The sequence below is a fragment of the Natator depressus genome, chromosome 5 (genome assembly GCF_965152275.1).
Source record: "Natator depressus isolate rNatDep1 chromosome 5, rNatDep2.hap1, whole genome shotgun sequence".
Classification (NCBI taxonomy): domain Eukaryota; kingdom Metazoa; phylum Chordata; order Testudines; family Cheloniidae; genus Natator; species Natator depressus.
The window spans coordinates 17,925,689-17,941,462 of NC_134238.1; the positions used below are offsets into that span (position 1 = coordinate 17,925,689).

At 39.9% G+C, this 15,774-nt stretch overlaps 1 protein-coding gene across 1 annotated transcript in view; it reads left to right on the top strand.

The window, feature by feature from the left end:
* The window catches only part of DCC (DCC netrin 1 receptor), a 954,381-nt gene that overhangs the window by 836,128 nt on the left and 102,479 nt on the right, over positions 1 to 15,774 (top strand). Inside the window, exon 19 of the mRNA XM_074952368.1 lies at positions 5,844 to 5,951. Coding sequence (XP_074808469.1) covers positions 5,844 to 5,951 — 108 coding nt within the window. The remainder of the gene's footprint in view (positions 1 to 5,843; positions 5,952 to 15,774) is intronic.

Consider the following 15,774-nt stretch of genomic DNA (forward strand, 5'->3'; position numbering starts at 1 on the left):
GCTCAAAGCAGTACCAATCCCCAACTAAATCATCAAGCCTGACCTTAAAAACCTCTAAGGAAGGAGATTCCACCACCTCCCTAGGTAACCCATTCCAGTGCTTCACCACCCTCCTAGTGAAAAAGTTTTTCCTAAAATCCAACCTAAACTTCCCCTGCTGCAACTTGAGACCATTGCTCCTTGTTCTGTCATCTGCTACCACTGAGAACAGTCTAGATCCATCCTCTTTGGAACCCCCTTTCAGGTAGTTGAAAGCAGCTATCAAATCCCCCCCAGTCTTCTCTTCTGAAAACTAAATAATCCCAGTTCCCTCAGCCTCTCCTCTTAAATCATGTGCTCCAGCCCAGATGGATTAAAGATCCTGAATTGGAGTTACAGCAGCTGGTACAGCTACAAAATTAAACAAAAAATATGCAACGAAGTTGAGCAGTCTCTTCAAATTGCATGTTATTTACAGATACAAACTTTCTACCTGTAGAACTTCTTGTCTCATGTCAGAGGCTCCCTGCCTGGGTGGATGAGGCTCCTTAGATGACACCAAGGCTTAAATTCAGTCAGAACCCACCAGAGCCCCGTTGGAGCCCTGGGGTTTAGGGCTTCAGCCCCACGGGAAGCACCGGGGCTTGAGGTTTAAGCCACAGCATGCGCTGTGGGGACTGAAGCCCCAGCACCCCCCTTCTCCCCTGAAGGACTAAAGCCTCAGGCCCTGGCGCCCCCTCCATGGGGCTATAGTCCCAAGTCCTGAGTGGGAATGAGAATTTAAGCCCTGGATGACACTCCCATTGTCTTCACACCTTTCTGTATTCAGGCCCCTACTAGTCACCATTATTCTTTCCCTATTATTAGAATTGTTATTATATCATTGAATAGATATTAGGCATTAAGGATTTTATGTAGCTGCTGGCCTCAGATGCTCAGTGGGGCTCTCAGGAATACAACTATGATGGCTACTTAAGACTCTGAGGAAAAGTATTGCTTGGGTAGCAGTCATGTAATGTTTATTGTAAGATAACATCTCCAGTAAGCTGAATGAGCATATATTAAAAGGGCAATAGAGTTAGGAGGTCTCTGGCTTGGACCTTTATTTCTGTCTGCAAGGAAAAGGAAGCTAAGGAGCTTGTCAGGTCCCAACCTCTCTATTTTCCTTCTAGTCTGTTCTCCCTTAAAAAAATAGAGAATGATACCTTTTCTCTGGGTTTTGCTTTTTTAACTGTCATATTAATATTATAATGACATTAATGGGGAAGTGTATCCCAAAATATAGAATTCTATTGAGTGGATAAAAACAATGCTCTACAGCAGTGGTACTCGCACTGAGGCTTGTGAAACACAAGTGGCTCTTTAATGTGTCTCCCGAGGCTCTCTTCAGCACATGATATTAAAACACTGTGTGATTGATTTAATTATTAACCAATCTAAGTTATTAACCAGTCAGCTTTTACTATGCTATTAACCAATTAAGTTATCAAATTTTTTATCAAGTTATTCACTTATTTGCTGTGAGAATAATATGTATTAAATATATAAATGAAACAATGAATTCACACTGCTGTGGCTTTTTTGGGTAATGTTGATCACTAATTTGGCTCCCGAACCACTGAGGTCTGAGTATCACTGCTCTACAGAATGATTAGTATTTTCTATTAAATTCTATATGTGTTTAGAATAAATTATTCATCTTCCCTCCTTGAGGCTCTTCAGAAGAATTGCTTTTGAGTCAAGCCAATGAGCTGCCTTGCCTCAGCATAGGGAGATCCGCGGAATCTAAATAGGGAGAAGAGCAGGCAGGAAGTTTCTTAAATGCAGTTACTAAACTTGAGCTCTCCGGTTCACTGTTTTTGTTCATTTTGTGTTTTGCACTCCAAAGTAGGCCAGTCTTTCTTCTGAATAGGTAGGCCTTCTGCAGAGCTGGTAGATCTTCCACAAACTGAGTGGCTCAGAAGACTGCAGATATACTGTGCTGGATAGGATCCAAACTGTTTAGTTACTTTATTGTATTTCCCATGCTCAATAAAAAGTGTATCTATAGCTCTGAGTATGATATTTTCCTTTCTAACTGAGTGTTGATTCTAATATATAAACTAATATATAAACTTAGATGACTATGTAATATCTGTGATATTTTCTGTACATGACAAGAAGCAGCAAAAGTACAATGGTTACAACTAAAAATCAACATTTACCAACAGATGTCAAATGTGGAAATGTCTGCTGGTAAATATTGACTTTTTAATGGCAACTGCTGAACACATCAGTTATTTAACAGGGGGAAACTCAGTGGAAATATATGTATCTGTAGATTTTCCCATATGGTTGACATACAATTAATTAAGCTGGAGATGCAGCTGCATTAACTAAAGGGATCCTGTATTTCTGATTGTTAATGCCTATTTTATACCCATTCTGCGTGTGGAAGTTCCCTTAATGAAGAATGTTCATATCAATATTCATATAAAATTCAGTAGAAATCAGCAACATGGGGTGGAAAGAAGGTGTGCACCCACAATACAAAAACAATAATTAGAGCCAAATTTTGGCCCTTGATATACCCAGATAATTCTCATTGACTTCAGTAGGAGTTAATGAGAGCTGAGAGCAAGATTCGGTCTTTTAATTTTACTCACAATTCCTTATGTTCACAATCTGTTGAATCCCAGAACTCAAACTTCAGCCCTTCAACAGAAATTGATGAGCCAATGTCATAAACAGGTTATGAGTTGAATGTTTTTTATGAAGCACAACCCATTAGAGGCTATTGTTGTTACACTAATTTTCCTAGTTAAGTGTGCAGGCATGTCATACTGTAAATATATCTAGGTTAAGAGATTTGAAGAACTAAAATTGTGCATTGTGTGCCTAATTTTGAACATCCTTGTTCGAATATTTTGGCCTTACTAAATAGAATGATCAAAAATCTTGACATGACCAGGCTCATCTGTAAGGAAACCCAATGGAATAGTTAAAGTTAGCATTCAGTAGCCATTAGGCCTAAGCCAAAACATCAGTGAATGATCGTCTCACCTACTTATCAATATTAATTATAATGTGATCTTCCTTTTTACATCTTTCTTGATTGTTTGGGATCCTTTTTTGAATAGGGTCATTTGACACGTTAATTATAAGATTAGCTGATCAGTATTCTGTTGAATCCTATATTCAATATCGTAATGATCCTTTCTTTGTTAAGTGTGTGGTTGTTCATTTGTTTCACAGTATTTAGCACCATTATATATTTTTCATTTTGGGTCAGATGTTCAGTTAGAACCTCTTTGTTTAATATAGATTTTTTTCTGATGTAACATCAACCCAACAAACTTTTTAGAAACAATATTTTAAAAAAGACTTTGATGCAGATTTTCAAATATTCAGAAAATTCACATAGTGGAAGTCAGGTAGGAGATGGTGAATAGAGCTGTGGAGCTCACACTGCACTGCCCTGTTCTTTTTCTATATTGCACATGCCTTTCACAATGAGCTGTGTGACTGCTCTAAGGGTATGTCTATACTGCAAGCCAAGGTATGATTACAGCATGTGTAGGCATACCTGTATTAGATTTACCTGCAATAGCACAGCCGAAAATAGCAGCGTAGGTCTGAAAGTGTAACTGTAAATGGGGAATCATCATCAAGTTAGTTTATTTCCAGTGAGGTCCCTCAGGGATCAGTTCCTTGACTTAATGCTATTTAACATAAGGAAACATCACTGACCAAGTTTGCAGATGACACAAAAATTGGGCAAGTGGTAAACAAGGAACAGGATGGGTCTGAGCAATCTGGATTACTTGGTAAACTGGGTGCATGCAAACAATATGTATTTTAATAGTCTAAATGTAAATGTATACATCTAGGAATGAAGAATATAGGCAATACTTACAGGTTGGGGGACTCTATCCTGGGACACAGTGACCTTGAAAAACATTTTATGGTTGTGGTGGATAATCACCTGTACATGAGCTCCCAGTGTGATGGTGTTGCCAAAAGAGCTAGTGTGATCCTTGGATGCATATGTAGGGGAATCTCGAGAAAGAGTAGACAGGTATTTTTACCTCTATATTTGGCACTGGTGTTTCTGCTGATGAAATATTGTACCCACAGTACAAAAAGGATGTTGATAAATTGAAGATGGTTCAAGGAAGAGCCACCAGAATGATTAAAGGATTAGAAAATTTGTCTTAGAGTGATAGACTTAAAGAGCTCAATCTGTTTAACTCAACAAAGAGGCAGTTATGGGGTGATGTGATTACAATCTGCAAGTGTCTACGTGGGGAACCACTATTTTATAATGGGCTCTGCAATTTAGCAGAGAAAGGTATTACACAGTCCAGTGGCTGGAAGTTGAAACTAGACAAATTCAGACTGTAAATAAGGCATAATTTTTTAACAGTAAGGGTAATTAACTATTGGAACAATTTACAAAAGGCTTGTGGTAGATTCTCCATCACTGACAATTTTTAAATAAAAATTGTTTGTTTTTCCAAATGATATGCTTTAGGAGTTATTTTGGGGAAATTCTGTTGCCTGTGTTAAACAGGAAGTCAGACTACATGATCACAATGGTCCCTTCTGGCCTTAGAATCCATGAATCTATGAACGAATCTAGGAAAGAGGCACAGTTTTCAGCATGGCTGTACAAGCACTCCAGGATCCTGGATACTTACCTGCATTGCTAGCCCACATTAAAACCCATGTCACTGCATCTACACTGCTATTTTTAGTTATACTTGCATGGGTAAATCTCATGTGCTTATATATACCTGTGCTGAAATCACACCTTAGACTACAGTGTAGACATAATCTAAGGGCTTGTCTTCACCATGGGGAGATCAGTTTAGTGAGTCTAGTGAAGACCCACAAAATCGATGGAACAGCACTCTCTGGTCGACCCCGGTACTCCAGCTCTGCAAGAAGAGTAAGGGAAGTCAACCGGAGAGTGTCTCCCATCGACCCAGCGCAGTGAAGACACTGAGGTAAGTTGACCTAAGCTACGTCGACTCCAGCTACGTTATTCACATAATAGCTTAATTTAGATCGACTTACCCCAGTAGTGAAGGAAGCCCTAAGTTAACACCTACTATATTATACCCCAAACACTGAACATCTAGCTCAGGAACAGTATAGCTCAGTGCAGTCCTCATCATGTTCTTTAACAATAACCACTCCCCTCTTTCTCCACTCTGCTGATAGTCTGTACACCACCAGAAGATCCCACTGATGATCATCCCTAAGCCACTCTGCAAGATTATGTGGCAAACATGCAACAGACATGCAGTGTAAAGAAGGCACAAGACACTCACAGACCCAGCCTTCTATATTTAATGGGATATATTGCTCTATTTAGGACTCCTTTTGTACTATTGTTACACAATACTCCCAGGACTTTGCTACTATATCCAGAATGTCTCATGTTAGGTGTATTTTCATTTAATTTAATTTCATAAATGGTGATGGGCACCTAAAAAATCTTTGTAACATGGTAGTAGCAGTGGTATTAATATTAAATATGGTGATGCCTTGAGGCCCTAACATGGACAGTAGGTGCTCAAATACCACAGTGATGCGTGAAAGATAAGCACCAAAGTGGAATGGAATGGGATAAAAAGGATCTACATTTCCAGAAGTACCCATAACCAATGGGATGATACAATAGTTTCCCTTAAGAATCGAGGTTTTAGTTCTCAACATATATTGCCCGAGAATGTATCTGTAATGCATCAGAGGATTTAAGAAAAGAAGTAAATGCAGAATGAGTAGTTATGCAGAAAGACTGATATAGCATTTTAAGGAAAACAAGTATATAGCTGAGAAACTGATGGTTTGTGTTCTATTATTTCCATTCTTTTAAGCACCAACCTCTGCTCCCAAGGATTTGACAGTCATTACTCGGGAAGGGAAGCCTCGAGCTGTCATTGTCAGCTGGCAGCCTCCATTAGAAGCCAATGGAAAAATTACTGGTAAAAGCTTATATTATCCCATGTCTATCTTTTTATTTTACAGCTCTGTTCACTTTCTGGTTTCACTCCTCCATTATTCTTCTTCTATCTTTCTTTGTTTCCACTATAATATTTCATCTGAACTTTATTTTTTTTCTGCATAGAAATGCTGAGTTATATTAGTAGTTAATTCAGTGCCAGAGTTACAGTGAGATGGAGAATTGAGAGAATATAAATCCTTTAGTTTTAATTGCTGAAGGCATTAATATACGTTCTAAATGTAGTAATTCTGAGCAAAGGTCTTCTGGTGGCAATTAGAAATGACTAATAATAAGTAGTTTGTTTGGCAATATTGTAATACATAAGGTATATAATGATAGGTTGCTTAGTACAACACATAAATGGTAGGATTTATGTAGATGTTTAACTTTATCATAACAATTTAAAGCACTGATGATCAGAAAAACTCTAATATTGACTGACAAGGACTGAACTTAATGGATGCTTCACAATGACAAATTTTATTGTTCAAAATATTGCAGATAACATCAATGCATAATTAAGACACCCATTACAAGCCCATAATGTTAATTTAGTATGAAAAATATAACAGGTTCTATCAGAGATTTTGCATCTAAATGATCACTTTAGGATTTTAATAGACATCTAAGAGACATAGAATTATTGTGACAAATATAATTCAATTTAAAAATATGCACATAATGGTTTAATTAACACAAACTATTGGGGTAGACACCTGGAAGTCATGCAGCATATCTTCTGTGTGTCAGAGATAGTCTGTGTATGTCACCAATACTACTACTAATTCCTGACACATATCGCTCAAGCATCCTGAACTATAAATGCTGGCGCAAGAATACTTCTAAATATAAACCCTGTGTGAGTAATTCAAAGCCTATTGGATCAGATTCTTAACCTGTGCTGAACAACATATTTCCATTGGCTTTGGTAGAACTGGGGTGGTTTACACCAGTGGAGAATCTGGTCCAGTATTACCAGTAAAATAAGATATATTTGGATCTGTCGGGAAATTTCCCAGGGATAATACACCTCAGGTTGGAAATACTGTATTCATTATTTCCCTGTACATTATATTCAGTACTTTACACTCAATGACCACATCCAAAAGAAAGGCATGTTAAAGGTATGCATTTTCATAGAAAATGTTTTTTTCTGACATTAACCCAAGTTCAGAGGGAAAAATGGTCATTTTAATTGGCAGTCAGTGGTCCTGAGTCTTCTTTCTGTTCTGCTGTGTAACTCCATTGACTTAAAAAGAATTACTCCTGATTTCCATAGGTGTAAGTGAGAGAAGAATCAAAGGCAGTAACTTTAATGGAGTTTCTTATTTACAGGGTTGTAAGTGAGAGCTGACTTTGCTTGAAAATTTCCATGGAGAACTATTCTTCATTGTGGAATTGTTTGAAAAACGACACATACAGGAAATCTATAATGCAGCCAGGAGTGGCCAAATGTTATTTAGAAATGTCAAGCAAAGGCAAAACGACCAAAACTCCGTATCTGCAAATATTTAAGCAAGTGTGTAACTTTATTAATGTGACTAATCCCATTGAATGATTTGTAATATGTTACATAGTTGAGGTGATATATGACACATGACATTCATATCATCATCAGAAGGACTAACCTAAATGGGCTGACTGATACATGACTACAAAGAACTTCCATAGTTAGAACAACCTCTAAATAACTGCATACAATCCTGTAAACATCATACAATGCCAAAACTCTTTAAAGTACAATCATGGCCTTTCATTCTGACATTTTTTTCTCTGCATTAATACCCCAATTAATTTGGAAACAGGGACATGCAAAGATTATTTTATTTTAAAGTGAATAGAGGGATATTGATGAGAATACTTATGCCGATTTGCACCAGCTGAGGATTTAGACACAAGAAGTTTCCCAAGAATTAGAGTAGCCAAGGAAATTATTTCTATAGACAATTATTATTTCACGTTAGTTCTGTTATTCTAAGGGTTACTATAATTTCTATTTCTGTGGGCTTTCATCTTATGTTTTAAAATAATACCATAAGGCTTAATAATGCAATCTGAACCTCACCTATCTTTACCCATGTGATGTCTCATGTAAGTTGGTCGGGGTCCACAAAAACATGAGGGTCCAGTCATAGATCTGGTTGTAGGATCAGGGACTCAATTTGCTCATAGTACAGTTCTTGTGGTTTTAGTCACTTTGGTTTTATATGAAAATACTTAATTTCTATTTTTGTTTGTTTATTTTACAGTTACTGTGGTTTTATGTGGTGGAATTTTATAAGTGATTTAAGAATGGCCATACTGGGTCAGTCCAATGGTCCATCTAGCCCAGTATCCTGTCTTCTGACAATGGCGAGTGTGAGATTCTTTAGAGGGAAAGAACAGAATAGGGCAATTATCAAGTGATCCATCCCCCTGTTGTCCTCTCCCAGCTTCTGTTGTCCACTCTAGGGACATCCAGAGCTTGGGGTTGCATGCCTGACAATCTTGGCTAATAGCCATTGATGAACCTATCCTCCATAAACTTTTCTGATTCTTTTTTAAATCCAATTATACTTTTGACCTTCACAGATACCCCGGCAATGAGTTCAACAGGTTGACGGTGTCTTGTGTGAAAAAGTACTTCCTTATGTTTGTTTTAAATCTGCTGCCTATTAATTTCACGGGGTGATCCCTGTTTCTTGTGTTATGTGACAGGGTAAATAACACTTCCTTATTCACTTTTCTCCACACCATCTATAATTTTATAGAACTGTATCAATTCCTACCTTAGTTGTCTCTTTTCCAAGATGAAGACCCAGTCTTTTTAATCTCTCTTCAAATGGAACCTGTTCCATACTGCTTATCAGGGGTGCTGGAAGTAGAGGTGCTGGGGGTGCAGCAGCACTCACTGTTGTGAAGTGGTTTCCATCATATATGGGGGTTTTCAGTTTTGTTCAGTGGCTTTCAGCACCTCCAGTATGAAAATTGTTCCAACACCACTATTCCTACTTGTACTTGTTGCCCTTCTCTGAACTTTTTCCAATTCTAATATATCTTTTTTTTTAAATGGGGCAACCAGAACTGTACACAGTATTCACAATGTGAGTGTAGCATGGATTTATGTAGTGGCATTATGATATTTTCTCTCTTAGTAGCTATCCCTTTCCTAATATTCGGTGGGCCTTTTTGATTGCCATTGCACTTTAAGCAGATGGTTTCAGAGAAATATTCACAATGACTTTTATAGATAGACTCATAGATATTAAGGTCAGAAGGAACCATTATGATCATAGAGACTAACCAATTTATTTGAGCATGAGCTTTCGTGAGCTACAGCTCACTTCATCGGATGCATACTGTGGAAATTGCAGAATACATTATTATATACACAGACACCATGAAACAATACCTCCTCCCACCCCACTCTCCTGCTGGTAATAGCTTATCTAAAGTGATCATCAAGATGGGCCATTTCCAGCACAAATCCAGGTTTTCTCACCCTCCGCCCCCCCACAGACAAACTCACTCTCTTGCTGGTAATAGCCCATCCAAAGTGACCACTCTCTTCACAATGTGTATGATAATCAAGGTGGGCCATTTCCTGCAGGAATCCAGGTTCTTTCACCCCCTCACCCCCCTCCAAAAACCACACACACAAACTCTCCTTACAACGTGCATGAAAATCAAGGTGGGCCATTTCCAGCACAAATACAGGTTTTCTCACCCCCCCTCCCCCATACACACACAAACTCACTCTCCTGCTGGTAATAGCCTATCCAAAGTGACCACTCTCCTTACAACGTGCATGAAAATCAAGGTGGGCCATTTCCAGCAGGAGTCTACAATCCATCGGTGATCTTCCTGATAACACCATCCTGGCCACTATGGATGTAGAAGCCCTCTACACCAACATTCCACACAAAGATGGACTACAAGCCGTCAAGAACACTATCCCCGATAACGTCATGCCTAACCTGGTGGCTGAACTTTGTGACTTTGTCCTTACCCATAACTATTTTACATTTGGGGACAATGTATACCTTCAGATCAGCGGCACTGCTATGGGTACCCGCATGGCCCCACAGTATGCCAACATTTTTATGGCTGATTTAGAACAACGCTTCCTCAGCTCTCGTCCCCTAATGTCCCTACTCTACTTGCGCTATATTGATGACATCTTCATCATCTGGACCCATGGAAAAGAAGCCCTTGAGGAATTCCACCATGATTTCAACAATTTCCATCCCACCATCAACCTCAGCCTGGTCCAGTCCACACAAGAGATCCACTTCCTGGACACTACAGTGCTAATAAACAATGGTCACATAGACACCACCCTATACCGGAAACCTACTGACCGCTATTCCTACCTACATGCCTCCAGCTTTCACCCTGACCACACCACACGATCCATCGTCTACAGCCAAGCTCTGCGATACAACCGCATTTGCTCCAACCCCTCAGACAGAGACAAACACCTACAAGATCTCTATCAAGCATTCTTACAACTACAATACCCACCTGCAGAAGTGAAGAAACAGATTGATAGAGCCAGAAGAGTTCCCAGAAGTCACCTAGTACAGGACAGGCCTAACAAAGAAAATAACAGAACGCCACTAGCCGTCACCTTCAGCCCCCAACTAAAACCCCTCCAATGCATTATTAAGGATCTACAACCTATCCTGAAGGATGACCCAACTCTCTCACAAATCTTGGGAGACAGGCCAGTCCTTGCCTACAGACAGCCCCCCAACCTGAAGCGAATACTCACCAACAACCACATACCACACAACAGAACCACAAACCCAGGAACCTATCCTTGCAACAAAGCCCGTTGCCAACTGTGCCCACATATCTATTCAGGGGACACCATCACAGGGCCTGATAACATCAGCCACACTATCAGAGGCTCGTTCACCTGCACATCCACCAATGTGATATATGCCATCATGTGCCAGCAATGCCCCTCTGCCATGTACATTGGTCAAACTGGACAGTCTCTACGTAAAAGAATAAATGGACACAAATCAGATGTCAAGAATTATAACATTCATAAGCCAGTCGGAGAACATTTCAATCTCTCTGGTCACGCAATCAGAGACATGAAGGTCGCTATCTTACAACAAAAAAACTTCAAATTCAGAGTCCAGCGAGAAACTGCTGAATTGGAATTCATTTGCAAATTGGATACTATTATTTTAGGCTTAAATAGAGACTGAGAGTGGCTAAGTTATTATGCAAGGTAGCCTATTTCCCCTTGTTTTTTCCTACCCCCCGCCCCCGGCCTTCTGGTTAAACTTGGATTTATGCTGGAAGTGGCCCACCTTGATTGTCATGCACATTGTGGGGAGAGTGGTCAGTTTGGATGAGCTATTGCCAGCAGGAGAGTGAGTTTGTGTGTGTGTGTTGGGGGGGGTGGTTTAAAAAACCTGGATTTGTGCTGGAAATGGCCCACCTTGATTTTCATGCACGTTGTAAGGAGAGTGGTCACTTTGGATAGGCTATTACCAGCAGGAGAGTGAGTTTGTGTGTGTATGGGGGTGGGGGGGGTGAGAAAACCTGTATTTGTGCTGGAAATGGCCCACCTTGATTTTCATGCACGTTGTAAGGAGAGTTTGTGTGTGTGGTTTTTGGAGGGGGGTGAAGGGGTGAGAGAACCTGGATTCCTGCAGGAAATGGCCCACCTTGATTATCATACACATTGTGAAGAGAGTGGTCACTTTGGATGGGCTATTACCAGCAAGAGAGTGAGTTTGTCTGTGGGGGGGCGGAGGGTGAGAAAACCTGGATTTGTGCTGGAAATGGCCCATCTTGATGATCACTTTAGATAAGCTATTACCAGCAGGAGAGTGGGGTGGGAGGAGGTATTGTTTCATGGTGTCTGTGTATATAATAATGTATTCTGCAATTTCCACAGTATGCATCCGATGAAGTGAGCTGTAGCTCACGAAAGCTCATGCTCAAATAAATTGGTTAGTCTCTAAGGTGCCACAAGTACTCCTTTTCTTTTTGCGAATACAGACTAACACGGCTGTTACTCTGAAACCTGTCATTATGATCATCTAATCCGACCTCCTGCACAATGCAGGCCACAGAATCTCACCCACCCACTCCTGCGATAAACCTCTCACCTATGTCTGAGCTATTGAAGTCCTCAATCATGGTTTAAAGACTTCAAGGAACAGAGAATACTCCAGCAAGTGACCCGTGCCCCATGTTACAGAGGAAGGCGAAAACCCCCCAGGGCCTCTTCCAGTCTGCCCTGGAGAAAAATTCCTTCCCGACCCCAAATATGGCGATCAGCTGAACCCTGAGCATGTGGGCAAGATTCACCAGCCAGACACCCAGGAAAGAATTCTCTGTAGTAACTCAGATCCCAGCCCATCTAACATCCGATCACAGGCCATTGGGCCTATTTACCATGAATAGTTAAAGATCAGTTAATTGCCAGAATCATGTTATCCCATCATACCATCTCTGGTGACAGGTTGGGTCACAGAAACCCCACAGAAACCCCCTTGTGAACTGCCACCTGATGTGCTGAGACTACCTCTAAGCCCGTTTTCCCTGGCAGCTTGGGAGTTCAAGTACCTTGTCTTATTGAGCCAGACACACTAGCCTGCTGCAGACATTGACCCAGGTCTGAACCACATCCCCCAAAAGCTGTAGACTTAACTGAAAACAGCTTAAGAAGTGCTCCTGTCTCTAGCACCCAGATACCCTCTTCCCAATGGGATCCAAACCCCAAATAAATCTGTTTTACTCTGTATAAAACGTGTATGGGTAAACTCATAAATTGTCTGCCATCTATAACACTGATAGAGAGATATGCACAGCTGTTTGCTCCACCAGGAACTAATTACATGTTCTGGGTTAATTAATAAGCAAAAAGTGATTTTATTAAATATAAAAAGTAGGATTTAAGTGGTTCCAAGTAATAACAGAGAAAACAAAGTAAATTAGCAAGCAAATTAAAACAAAACCACACAAGCCTAAGCCAAATACAGTAGGAAACTAAATGTAGGTAAATCTCACCCTTAGAGATGTTCCAATAAGCTTCTTTCACAGACTAGACTCCTTCCTTGTCTGGGTCCAGCAATCACTCACACCCCCCGTAGTTACTGTCCTTTGTAGATGACTTTTGGGTACCCTTCTGGCTCTGTCAATCTGTTTCTTCACTTCCCCAGGTGGGTATTGTAGTTTTAAGAATGCTTGATTGACAGAGCCAGAAGGGTACCCAGAAGTCAACTACAAAGGACAGGCCCAATAAAGAAAGTAACAGAATGCCACTAGCCCTCACCTACAGCCCCCAAATAAAACTTCTCCAGCACATTATCAAGGATCTACAACCTATCCTGAAGGACGATCCCTCACTCTCACAGACCTTGGGAAACAGGCCAGTCCTCGCTTACAGCCCCCCAACCTGAACCAAATACCCACCAGCAACTGCACACCACACAACAGAAACACTAACTCAGGAACCAGTCCCTGCAACAAACCGCATTGCCAACTCTGTCTGCATATGTATTCAAGGGATACCATCATAGGACCTAACCACATCAGCCACACCATCAGGGGCTCATTCATCTGCCCATCCACCAATGTGATATATGCCATCATGTGCCAGCAATGCCCCTCTGCTATATACATTGGACAAACTAGACAGTCTCTACACAAAAGAATAAATGGACACAAATCAGACATCAAGAACTGTAATATTAAAAAACCAGTAAGAGAGCACTTCAATCTCCCTGGACACTCAATAACAGACTTAAAAGTGTCCACTCTTCAGCAAAAAAACCTTCAAGAACAGACTTCCACTAGAAACTGCAGAACTGGAATTAATTTGCAAACTTGACACCATCAAATTAGGCTTGAATAAAGACTGGGAGTGGCTGGGTCACTACAAAAAGTAATTTTCCCTCTGTTGATACTCACACCTTCTTGTCAACAGTTGAAAATGGGCCACATCCACTCTAATTGAATTGGTCTCGTGAATTGACCCCCCCCCCCAATTCAGTAAGGCAACTCCCATCTTTTCATGTACTGTAATATATGTACTGCGTACTGTATTTTCCACTCCATGCATCTGATGAAGTGGGTTACAGCCCACGAAAGCTTATGCCCAAATAAATGTGTTAGTCTCTAAGGTGCCACAAGGACTCTTCATTGTTTTTACATATCCACATGTTTGTTAACACATTCAAAGAAATCTAATAAACTGCTGTGGCTTGATTTCCTTTTACAAAATCTGTGCTGAGTCTTCCCCAACATGTTGTATTCATCTATGTGTCTGATAGTTCTGTTTTTTACTATAGTTTCATTCAATTTGCTTGGTAAGTTAGGCAAGAAATTAGGTAATAAGTTAAGTTTACTAGCCTGTAATTGCTGGGATTGCCTCTGGGTCCTTTTTTAAAATCAGAATTACATTAGCTATCCTTCAGTCATCTGATATAGAGGCTAATTTAAGTGATAGATTACGTACTACAGTTAGTTGTTCTGCAAGTTCACCTCTGTAATTTCTGCATTTTCTTCAGAACCCTTGGGTGAATACCATCTGGTTATAGTGACTTATTACTTTTAATTTATCAGTTTGTTCCAAAACCTCCTCTATTGACACTTCAGTCTGGGACAGTTCCTCAGATTTGTTACCTAAAAAGAATGGCTCAGGTATGGGAATCTCCCTCATATCTTCAGCAGTGAAGACTGATGCAAAAAAAAAAATTAACTTCTCCACAACAGCATTGTCTTCTTTGAGTGCTCCTTTAACACCTCGATCATCCAGTGCCCCTCTGATTGTTTTGCAAGATTCCTGTGTCTGATTTCTGTGTCCTTAGTTGCTTTTAGTGTTTGTACTTTTTGCTGGTTGTTCTTCAACATGTTTTTGGCCTGCCTAATTATACTTTTACACTTGAATTGCTAGTGTTTATGCTCCTTTCTATTTTTCTCACTAGGATTTCACTTCCAATTTTTGAATGTTACCTCTTACTGCCTCTTTTACTCTGTTAATTAGCCATGGTGACATTTTTTGATCCTTGTACTGCTTTTTTTTTTTTAATTTGGAGTATACGTTTAGTTTGATCCTCTATTATGGTTTTTTAATAAAGTTTCCATGCAGCTTGCAGGCATTGCACTTTTCTGACTGTTCCTTTTAATTTCCATTTTACTAACTTCCTCATTTTTGTGTAGTTCCCCTTTTTGAAGTTAAATGCTACTGTGGTGGGTTTCTTTGGTATCTTCCCCCTTACCAGGATGTTAAATTTAATTACATTATGGTCATTATTGCTCAGCGGGTCAGCTGTATTCACCTTTTGGACAGGCTCCTGTGCACAATTTAGGACTAAATCAAATTACCTACAGCGGTGGTTTATTTTATTTTCCTGGGGATTGTGAGATACAGTGATAGTATTACAGTGAGTTACCATGGTTTTTTCAAATGGATTTACTGTATAGTTACCAGGAAATATTGCATGGTTTCTCATGAGCACCCAGTGAATGATGTGCATCATCAATGTTCAGAGTAACAGCCGTGTTAGTCTGTATTCGCAAAAAGAAAAGGAGTACTTGTGGCACCTTAGCGACTAACCAATTTATTTGAGCACGAAAGCTTATGCTCAAATAAATTGGTTAGTCTCTAAGGTGCCACAAGTACTCCTTTTCTTTTATCATCAATGTTGTTTAGTTTTATACCAGCCCTGAAACACTAAAGACTTATCACATATGGCTTATGACTGATATCATACTGAATCACGAGTCTGAATTGACAAGTGCAATTGTACAAGTAACAAATATAACACAATAAAGCTTGCTAGGTATTTCCC